The sequence below is a fragment of the Corvus brachyrhynchos genome, unplaced genomic scaffold, assembly GCF_000691975.1.
Source record: "Corvus brachyrhynchos isolate BGI_N302 unplaced genomic scaffold, ASM69197v1 scaffold116, whole genome shotgun sequence".
Lineage (NCBI taxonomy): Eukaryota > Metazoa > Chordata > Aves > Passeriformes > Corvidae > Corvus > Corvus brachyrhynchos.
In genome coordinates, this window is record NW_008240221.1 from 10,494,994 (window position 1) to 10,506,153 (window position 11,160).

At 50.3% G+C, this 11,160-nt stretch overlaps 1 protein-coding gene across 1 annotated transcript; it reads left to right on the forward strand.

Annotated features, from left to right (window-relative positions):
* Positions 1-522: 522 nt before the first annotated feature.
* GDF7 (growth differentiation factor 7) lies at positions 523-9,887 on the forward strand (the record flags this gene model as incomplete). The annotated part of the gene is made up of 1 exon (XM_017745074.1): positions 523-9,887. A coding segment is annotated over one exon (954 nt), but the record flags the coding sequence as incomplete, so codon positions are not given.
* Positions 9,888-11,160: the final 1,273 nt, after the last annotated feature.

The window sequence follows — 11,160 nt, forward strand, 5'->3', positions numbered from 1 at the left end:
GTCAGGTCTTCAGATCCACCAAAAATAGTGACAAACTGAGGCTGGGCTCACTTTCATCCTCTGGGGGTACCTCTATCAGACCTGTGTGCCTGTGCCTATCTGCAAGGGGGAAATGGGATTTTTAACAGCATGTGTATGTGTGTGACACTTGGGGCAGAGAAAATCAGTGACAACCTGCTGATTGGGGATGGTAATGTGCTGCACAGGTTCAGGTGTGGCTTCTGTGCCAAAACAGCATAGCAGTGCATCTGGGGTCACTGGAATACCTGGGAGGAGGCAGAGAAGCCTCCTCAGCGAGAAGCCACTTGTTTGAATTGATTCCTCCCTCCCTCTGTACCTTCTCCTCCTCATTTGTTTTTGGTGCTCCCAGCCAGAGTGATGCTCATGGATGCAGGACACGAAGACTGTGTCCCGCTGGGATGCTCAGGGAGCTGTGCTGCACAGTGAGATCTCTCCCATTAGCTCTGCATCCCTTGCACTTCACCATAATGAGAGCTTTGCTTTGGCTTGCTGATATTTTAATTTTTTTTCCTTTCTTTTTCTTCTGTGTTATCTCTTCCAGATGCCTCCCCATCTGCCTTTGAGCAGCGATACCTCTTTGACATCTCCAGCCTGCCTGAGGCAGAGGAGGTGACGGGCGCAGAGCTGCGGATTCTGCGCTCCCTCCCTGAAAACCGGAGCTTGGCCCTGTCCCCCGAAGGCACCTTCCACCACCTCCTCCTTGCCACCTGCCCCAGCCAGGATGGGGGGGAGCCCCGGCTGCTGGACTCCAGGGCTGCAGACATTTTGGACACGGGCTCCTCCAGATGGGAGGTGTTTGATGTCTGGGAGGCCTTGCGAGATCAGAGGCAGAGATCGCTCTCGGGAAAACTGCTGCGCTTCCTGGTGGGAAAAAAAACGGGGCAGCTCCGCCCCCCCCGGCAGCTGGGCTTCGGCAAACCCCGGCCACAGCCCCATGAGCGAGCCCTGCTCGTGGCCTTCTCCCGCACCGAGAGGAAGGAGAACCTCTTCAAGGAGATCCGGGATAAGATCAAGGCCCTGGGCAGCCCCCCCTTCCTGGAGCCCCCTGATCCCAGCCAGGAGGTGTATGCCAAAAGGAGGAAGAGGAGGACCACCATTGCCGCCCGGTCTGGGGGCAGAGGCCATGGGAAGAAGGCGAAGACCCGCTGCAGCAGGAAGCCCCTGCACGTGAACTTCAAGGAGCTGGGCTGGGATGACTGGATAATCGCCCCCCTGGATTACGAGGCGTATCACTGCGAGGGGGTCTGCGACTTCCCCCTGCGCTCCCACCTGGAGCCCACCAACCACGCCATTATCCAGACCCTGATGAACTCCATGGACCCGGAGTCCACCCCCCCGAGCTGCTGCGTGCCCTCCAAGCTCAGCCCCATCAGCATCCTCTATATAGACTCCGGGAACAATGTGGTTTACAAACAGTACGAGGACATGGTCGTGGAGACATGTGGCTGCAGGTAGCAATTTCTGCAGCTCTCCCTACCCCTCCTGGCCTTGCTCAGCAGCCCTGCCCATTTTATATATAGAAATATAAATATATATATATAAAATATATATATACACACATACACATTTTGGTGTGTGCCTTTCCAAAAGCCGAGCTCAGAGCAGGTGTTCCCTGTCTTCCTTGGGCCACCCTGGCCATGACCCCAAGAGTGGGCCCCTCTGAGACTGTGAGGCTGCCACTATCTCTGTGCCTTGCCTGTTTCCCTCCGGAAAGGGGGGACACACAGCCTGGCAGAGCCCCAAGGGAATGTCTCCTCAGCCTCTGAGTTTTGCCTGATACACTCGGTTTGCCAAAGTGGCGCTGACAACATCTTTCCCAAAGGTTTTGGAAAACGTCTAGCCAAAATTTTCTCATTGTGAGTGACGACCTGGGGAGGTTGAGTGGTGTCTGCGGCAGAGGGATCAGGTCAGCATCGCCCTCTGGCTGTGGCGGTGGGATGGAGGTGAGGTAGGAATGCTCTTTCCTTTGAGTTAAAGGAGTTTTCCTGGCTGCCTTCAAATCTCTGCCCTGAGTTTCCTGGTGGAAAAATAAGGGATCCCTGGGGGAAGGCAGCGAGTGGAGAACTCGTGGCTGGAGTGGGCTGTAATCACTTGGTCCAGGCCTGTTTGCAGTGGGGAGAGGTTTGTGAGCCTGCTGGCAGAGACAGGAAAGAAGGAGAACTGGATGCTAAAAGAGTCAGGTCTGAAGCAGAGCTTGTGCTCTCAAAAAGATGGGAGTGGCCCCGGGAGGGGTTAGCTGGAGATGCCTCCACTCCACGTGGCACTGGCCCTGTTGTCTACGTCCTTCAGGAGGTACCAGTTGGTGGGTCCCCTCCCTTTCCTGCACAAAACTCCATTTCCAAGACATACTGGGAACCCGGCATCAGGCCCACAAGTCACACAGCCATCCTGAGCATGTCTGGAGAGAAACAAAGGTCCCAAGTTCCCTAGGGAAGAGCCATTTTGCTCGGGTTCTTCTCTTTCCAAATAATCTCTATAAAAGCACTAGGCTCCACCCTATCTTCCTTTGGCATCGATTTCCCAGGGAACTGCATCCCTCCCTGGAGTGCTGGCTGCTCCCTGCTCCATTAAGGGAGCTGGATCCTCCAGGAACAGACCTTTCCCATGCAGAGGGCTGAGTGCTACCCTCAGGGCCTGCTACATGAAGCAGGGTGCTTTGACATGTGCTGAAAGGGCTGCAGGGTTTTACTAACTCAGGAGCTGAGTATAAATTACACCTTTAAACCAGAGAAGCCCTTCATCCATGCCAGGGTGTGCTTTGGATGCTGGGAAGCATTTCTGCTGCACCTCAGTGGCTTTTGGTACCAAACTTTGGCTTCATGGGTGGGTTGGCTTAGACCAGAGATGTATTTGCACAGATTTTGTGTTTGATGGTTTGTTTTTTTCTTGTGGGCAGGGTGTTGGTGTGTAAACATCAGTGCTTATTGGTGATGGTAGTTTGCTTTTGGAGGAGATAAATCCCTGCTGGAAAACATGGGATTTTTCCTACATTAATCCAGTTATCCTCCATGGCAGGGGTGTTCTGCTGGGAGGGCTGAGCCTGGCCAGGGCAGAGAGGGCGTCACCTCGAAGAGCTCTACTGAGATCCAAATGATTTCAATGGTCAGAAAAGCCTTGGTGAGCTCCAACAGCACCTTCCCCCCAAGTGCATCCGTGGGAAGTAAACCGTGCCCGTTGATAACAGGGACAGATCCACTGAGATAACACTCCCAACCTCCCTCCATCCTCGCCCACAGAGCCTGCTCTGCTTCCTCAGGCTGTGGCTGGTGGCAGCTCAGAGGAGCGAGTGTGTTGCCCTTAAGTCTCATGTACCCCCTTGACACCTGCAGAGCTCCTCTGGCTTTACATCCATGTATCCAAAAGGAAAACCTATCTCCCAGCCTCAGCACAAATGTAAATATATGCTAACGATGTACCTGTCCCCAGGGAGATGCTCAGAGATGGAGGTTGAGAGGGGAGAGGAAGGTTGAGGTCCATGCCATGGGTTTTCTCCCTGTCAGCATTTGGGGAGGCCAAGGTTCCTGAGTGGGTGAGGAGGAGTCAGCATGAGGATTTGTGGATTTCCTCTGCCCCTTGGCTTTAGCACAGCTGGTTGAGGAAGGAGGTTGGCACAGCAGTGCTCAAGCTGCTGGATTCCACATCAGTTATAAAGTTATCAAGCTTTGGAAGTAGGAGGAAATTGGAAGTAGAAGGAAATTGCCTTTGGTTGTTTGATAGTTTTTCTCACTGCTGAGACAATTTTTTAAAATGTTTTTGTTTCTTTTACCCCCTCCCCTTCCTCCAAATATTTGTGGTGAAGGTTCACGGGCAGTTCAAATCCAGGCAAGATATATATAGGCTCCTGGCAGCCCCTGCTGGCTGGTGGCTCTGTGAGCCTCCACCAAAAAGGTATCCTGAGATCTGCTCCTGTGGGACTGTGTCCAAGGGGACATGACTCCGGTGTGTGTGACTCCCAGTTCTTGTGGTTTTTGTTCAGCCACAGTTGCAGGGAACAGACAGATGTCACCCTCCTCAGGTCCGGAGGTGGTTGATGGAGAGCAGGGTGACAGGTTGGGTCTTGCAATGCTTCACCCCGGTTCTGGGGCAGTGCCCATTGCTGGGGTTCATATCCTGAACCTCGCGATGGCTTTGCTAGTCCTGGGGACAAAAGCAGTGGCTCAGTTTCTGCAGTTCTGTAGCCTGGATCATTATAATAACGAGAGGGAAGGATTTGGGGAGATGCAGAGGCTGCTGCTGGCAGCGATGCTGTCCGTGGTTTCACCCATGTGGGAGCCAGACCTGGCTCACGTGGCTGCAGGGAACCTGAACAGGGGTGTTTGGTGGGGGAGCAAACTTCGTCCCCCTGAGGGGAGCCCAGCGGTGCTGGGGCCTGTGCCAGGTGCCACCTGTTCCTTTCCTGGGAAAACAACCTCTGGAGGACAACAGGAGGGCAAAGGATGGAGTGGAAGCCTCTTTCTGCTCCTCTAAGGAGTCAGGGGAGACAGCTCCCTGCCTGGGGCTGCTCCAGAGGGATGTGTATGAGCAGGGCAAGGCTGGAGGAGAGTGGAGCTGGGGCTTTGGTGAGTAACTGTGCTGCTCCCCCTGGGCGAGTGTATCAGCTGCAGGGCTTGGCTGTCACATTGCTCATTGCTCCCAGAGGAGTATTTCCAGAGCAAAGGCCACCACTGCCCCCTTTATGAATCCCTGCATGACAACTGCAAGGGCTGCCTCTCCATCCCCGGGCAGATTTGGAGATTGCACCCAAACAGTGGGATTAGACTTAGGCAACAACCATCAGAGCTGCTGCAAATGTGTAGAGGTTTAGATTAAATATCGGGGGAAGAAAAGTCACAGAAAGAGTTGTAAAGCTGTGCCCAGGGAAGCGGTGGAGTCACCATCCCTGGAAGTGTTCAAAAACCGTGTGGATATGGCCCTTGAGGAGATAGTTTAACGGTGAACATGGTGGTGGTGCAGGGTTGATGCCAGGACTCGATCTTTTCCAGCCTTAATGATTACATGATTCTATGTGGAAGTGGTGGGTGTGAAAGCCTTTCTGGGGCAGGGAGCTTCCTTCAGCTGAGTTGTTGCAGCCCTGCACTGCTCGGGGACAACACAGGGATGTGTCTGTAGAGGGCATGGAGCAGTGAGTCCTGCCTTTGCAGAAGGGTTGGTGGGGCACTGGCTGCAGGATGGTGGTAGCCCAGCCCAGCCCCCATCCCTGGAGCTGCTCCTCCGCAGAGCATCACCCTCTAATGCCAAAGGAAGGGTACAGAAAAAATGTATTTCTGATCATTTGCCTCTTGCCTGAGCTGATTTTTGGGCACATGTAAACTTTATAAATAAGAGACTAGAGGCTGAACATGGACAAATATTAATTCAGCAGACTCAGAGTGATTTTAATGGATAATTATAGGTTCTCAATCTGCAGTATTTATACAACCTTTCCAGTTAAAAAAAAACCCAAACAGTTTCCATGCAGTGCATATTCTCCTGGAGGATTTGTTTGACCTTAAGCACCATTTTTATCTGCAGGATATAATTACAGTGAAACTAGAAATATTAAGCATTTTAAACGAACTATGTATCCCTGCTTAACTGGCTCCCTCCTCTCTGACATGGGAATGTAATTGCTCAGGAGTAGGGAAACTTGCAAAATGATCCCATTTGACTTGGAAGCACTGGGGCTGGGATTTGGGGAAGCCTGCCCAGTTGTGACAGGGACTGGTGTGTGTGCCTTGTCTGGGGGCTCCTTGAGCTGGCACCCGAGCCAGTACCTGCAGGAACAGTCAGAAGCAAAATGACTTTATTCCCTGTTTTACCCTGGTGTCCAGGGGTGCTTCTGGCCTAGAAATATTTCCCAAGAATCACAGATTTTTTTTTTTTTTAAGCAATAATTGCTTTTTAATTCTCTTAAAATAGGGGGCTTGTCTAACCATGTGTGGCCCCCTCCCCCCTTTTTTTTCTTTTTTTACATCATACTTCAAATCCAGTGATAGGAGGGAAATCTCTCTGGTAGAGAGAAGGGTTCATGTGGAAAAGGGCTGATGTAGCTTCATCCTGGCACAGCTGCATTGCTCCCAGTGGCCTCACTTCTGATCAGCACTGGCAGATGGAGCCACATCCTCTTTGCCTGTTGACTGATGGTTGGCATATCCATAAGGAAAAGGCTGCAAAGGCACCAATTCTGATTAAAAGCAAACCCCAAGCCTTGAGCCTTCTGCTCAGGTTTGAGGGCCAGTGACTCCTGTGTGCGTTTGCACCCTGTGGGTTTCAACTCAGTGCTTGGCTGTGCAGCTCTCGCCGGGCAGCGCTGCAGTGATTTATCCCTCACACTCCCCTTGCAAAGCAAGCAGCTCCTTTTACAGTTTTAAGCTCTTATCCCACACACCTGAAAGAGGGATTTAGGGACAGTCACCTGTGCTGGCCCCCAGGGAACAGCAGATATATACACTCACCCTGCTGTTGGCAGGGAAGAGACAAGGGAGGCTGGGGCATCACTTAGGACCCTCTGGGAATGCAGGTTCCAGGGGCTTCAGCTGGGCAAACGGAGCAGAGCATCTTGGATGCTGATGGGATGCCGTGGCTGAACAGGAGTTTTGTGGTGAGCTTCTTGTCATGATTGTATCAATAGCAGCATTTACAGTTACATCAAAACCCACAGGACTCATTTAATGTGGCAGATACATCATAAATACCAGCCCAGCTCATACTTGTGTTGGATGAAAAGTGTTGGGAAATGTCAGGGAAATCCAAGTGCCTTCTCTTTTGTCTGTGCTGGGGCAGCAGGGCCTTGTGCCAGGGAGAAAAAAACTCCATGGGGCAATGGCAACAAGAGCCTGGGTACTGCACAGAGGCTGTCACCTGAAACGGGGTTGTGAGCCACTGTGTTTGAAAGACGATCAGAACAAAGGGCTATCACTTGGACCCTGGCTGGGCAGTTCCATCAAATCACTTGCTGTGTCCCCTGTCCTGGGTGCAGCTGGAGTTGTGGTGTGAGTTTTTCTCTCTTCCCATCATGCTCTGTGGAGGTGAGTGGATGGGAAAACCTGTGTGGGAAAAAGCAAGGTCTTTGAGAGCAGTGTGATTCTTTTCTTAAGTCCTCATGACCAGCAGATCATGTGTGTTCCACTGGCCTCAGAGAAGCTCCCTTGGCATCAGGGATCACTTATGGTGGGGCCAGAATGGAGATGCTGGGTGGCAGGAGTAGAGTGTAGTGGTGTCCCCACTGTGGGAGTGTCCTCCATGAAAACACAATGAGGAAAGGAGTTGGGGAGTACCCGTTCTGTGGGTTGGGTGTGTCACAGGAGCCTGTGACTTTGTGTGGTAGGGGCAGAGTTTTTCTGTCTTTCCTATCTACCAATTAATGGCTGGTAAAAGAGTGAGATGTTCCACCAGGCTGGTGTGTGTGACACCTTCCATTTTGTCATAGCTGGGTTATGTCTTCCAAGGTAAAACCAGCTGCATTCAGTCCTTTAAAGCTCTTTGCTCCCAGTACATGTTGTGAGGTACATAGAAGTGCAAAGATGTCTCTGGAAATCACTTATGTCTTATCAGCCAGTGATCTGGGCCTTCAGAAAATGACAAAAATTTGGAATTCATGCTGGTGTAACCCACTGACCAAGGAGCCCACCCTACATCTTAAAGGATGTTTTGCATCTTTGCACCTTGAGACACAAATAGCCCTATGGCTGCTTTTCCCTTTTACTGGCAGCAGTACCCAAACAACCCCTGGATTTTCCATGTTGGAGAGGAGCCTGATATATGTGGTGGTGGGAAGGAGCACTGGCAGGCTGACGGATGCAGTGGGTTTGACTCTTGCTGAATGGATGGGCTAGGGTAGGAAGCTTGGGCTGTGCAGCATTTTCACAGAGCTGGTACTGAAAAATCTTAAACCAAAGCTTGATCCATTCCCATCCATTCCATGGATGAAACCAGAACTCCACACGTTTTCAATGGTTTTTCAGCAGGTTTTACTCTCCATTTTTCTGTCATCACCACTTAATTGTTCAGTTGAACATTTTGCGAGCTCATTTTTCTGCTTTGATACTTGTGCTCATGCTTTGGATTTTCAGGATGGGGAGTGTGGAGACTTGGCTGTGGTGTTTGGTGGGGGAAGGAGGGTGAGGAAGGGATGGCTGAGCCTCAGCAGCAGGAGGACGTGGTGCAGTCTGTGCCTTTGGGCAGGGGACGTTGAGGGGACAGGTCTGGCAGGATTGAAGCTGGTGGGAGGAGGGGACCTGCTCACGATGGGTCACACACTCAAGTGATTCTCTGATGGAAGGTGGGAGTGTTTCTGATGGAAGGTGGGGGTGTTTGGGTATCCCCTCCCCTTCTCTTTGCCACAGTGTCAACTTGTGCTGGTGCCACCCTGGTGTCCGTCATTGGAGGAATGAGACCCAGAGGCTGGGCCAAGCCTGGCCTCCCTGGGAGCTGTGGCATTTGCCTTGGTCCCAATTTTTGGGGAGATGGTAGCCTTCTCTGTGGTGTTTCATTTATATCCTCCATCCTGCCTTGGTGAAGACAGGGAAGGAGAACAGTAGGGAATAAACAGGAGGCAAAATTTAGGGCTGCTTTGCTCCCAAGCTGGTCGTCCCAGGGAGCTGTGTGTCAGGAACTGCTGAGCACCAAGGGGCTCACAGGAGCTCAGCCAGCAGCAGCAGTGTGAAATAGCACCCACAGGCCAGGAGAAGGGACGGTCACACATGGAGGGCCCAGGAAAAGGGATGGTCACACAGAGAGGGGCCAGGCTTTGGTCCTTGAAGGTGCCAGAGTTAAGTGGGTGTGTAGGAAGTGATCAGCTGGGGATGGGGCATTTTGTAGGAGCAGCTCATCCTCTCTTTGCCCAGGGAGGGGGTGATCATCCTGCTTACACTCATCCCACCTGCTGTGAGTGATTAACCTTTTAAAGAAGGGTCTGAGTTCCTGAGGTGCTCAATGTCCAGAGCTCCCACATGCTTCAGCTGAAGCCACATTTGTGCAGTGCCTTTGCAAATGGAGCTCTCACAGCCGGAGGACTCGGGCTGTGCCCACCTGGAGTCACGAGTCCTGTCTTGCTCTGCAGTTCCCACTGGAAAAGCTGGTGGAGATGCTGCTCAAAGGAAATGGACACCTGTCTGTGCAGCACAGACCCGCTCTGCTCCTGGTGCTCCCTGTCTCGGATGAAGCAGGGAGCAATGTTGATCCGGTTTGCTTAGTCCCTTCGTATCCCATCACTGCGCGCTGTTTCCGGAGCCTCAACACTTCCCGGAGTTCCCTTGACAAAATGAGCCTCTCTGCTGGTCAGTCATGGTTTTATTTATATGTTCTTTTCTTTGATTAGAAAGGAAAATGTCAGAAAATGAGAACGTTTCCAATAACTGTATCTGTAGTAGCTACAATTTTTGAAGCAATACTCATATCCCTGTGTGTGCCTCTGAACTATCCATGTATTTGTTCAGCTTTTTCAGGTCTGGGTGTGTGAAATATCTCTAAAGAAGATAGCTCTGTACGTGATGGTGTAAATGCATTGTTTGTATGTATCTAAAGTTTAAATAGATTGTACATATGGGATTGTAAATGAACTGTAAACAGCAATCTATATTTTCTTGAATATATTATATAGCAGTATATATTTGTTAAATAAATATTCTTGTATACTCTTCAATAACCTTTTTAATATTTTGTACAGATAAGTTTATTAAATATTTTATTGATAAATAGACCTCTGCAAGATTTTCTTTTGATGACTTGTGCCTGTGTCCTGAAACCAGATGTCAGAGCAGCTTTTGTAAACCACCTTTATTCCCTGGGCTACCTAAGGTGTTAAACCAAAAATGAAATACCCATTCATTTTAAACTGCCTTCCAGGGCAGCCACAGGTATTTTCCAATAAATAAATTCACACAACAGTGAGTGTTTGTGATGGATTTATCATCAAAATGCACATACTTTTCTTCTCTGTGTTTCTGACTAGTGTTCACCTGCTGTGATGAGTAGCTACCCAGCTCCAGCCAGCCAAACAGGATTCTCTCCTTTGACTCCATCAGCCTGGACAACAGAAGGCTCCATGGAGACCTCAGTATGGCCTTCAGTGCTTAAAGGGGGGCTTATGAAAAAGAGGAAGAGTGACTTTTTACACAGGCAGATAGTGATAGAACAAGGGGGAACGGTTTTAAACTAAAAGAGGAGAGATCTAGATTGGATATTAAGAGGAAATACTTTCCTGTCAGGGTGGTGAGGCTCTGGCACAGGTTGCCCAGAGAAGCTGTGGGTGCCCCATCCCTGGAAGTGTCCAAGGACAGACTGGAGATGGAGAGTGAGGTGCTTTAGCATGTGCTCCTGCAATGGACATCACCCACGTGCCTCGAAGGCAGAGTGAAGGTAATAAGGATTATGATTCTCTCTGCTATCTCCCTAAGCACACAGTACTGTGAACATGCAGGTGTGAAGTAAGGCACATTTGGAGGCATGGAGGAAGTCCTCAAGGCAATCAGGTATGTGGTTTAGACATAGCAGAGCAAATTCGGCTTTCAAGACTCAGAAGAAATGTGGAGAACTGAAAAGAGAGGTTTCCCTGAAGGACTTAGAAATTAATTATTAAAATCCTTGTATTTTCTAGGCTGTCCCTTCCTCTTAAGCACACATGGAAACACATGGCTCAGTTGGAGTAAGGCATGGTCATTTCTATTCCCAGTGGCACATGGAGCGACAGACCAAGCAGGACCCACTTTTTGGTCAGTGTCCTGCATCCCCACATGCCCATTTTATGGTCACACTGGCTAAGGGGATCTCTTGGTAAACGTTCTCTGGGGAGGGAGGCAGGATGGCATTTGCCCCCTTGCCCCCTGGCCCACTCTGTGAGCAGCTTTACAGGAATGTGCCATCTTAACAAAGTATTTTCAACAGGACATTGAAGGGTGAGAGCAAATGGTTATTCACAGGCATCCCACCATGTCTTCACTGAAACCAGTAGGAGTGGTGGGGTTTATGTTCAGTGGACATGGGTTTTTACTCCACAGCACTTCAGACTACTCATGTGATTGACAACATATGCTAGTCAGTTTATAACTGAGGAGAAGTCAAAGGCACAGCAAGGACAGAGGAGATGTCCAAGGTCACACATGAATACAATGGAAGAAAATGCAGAGCATTAGTAAAAGAGGACATAGTCTGAACTGGGAC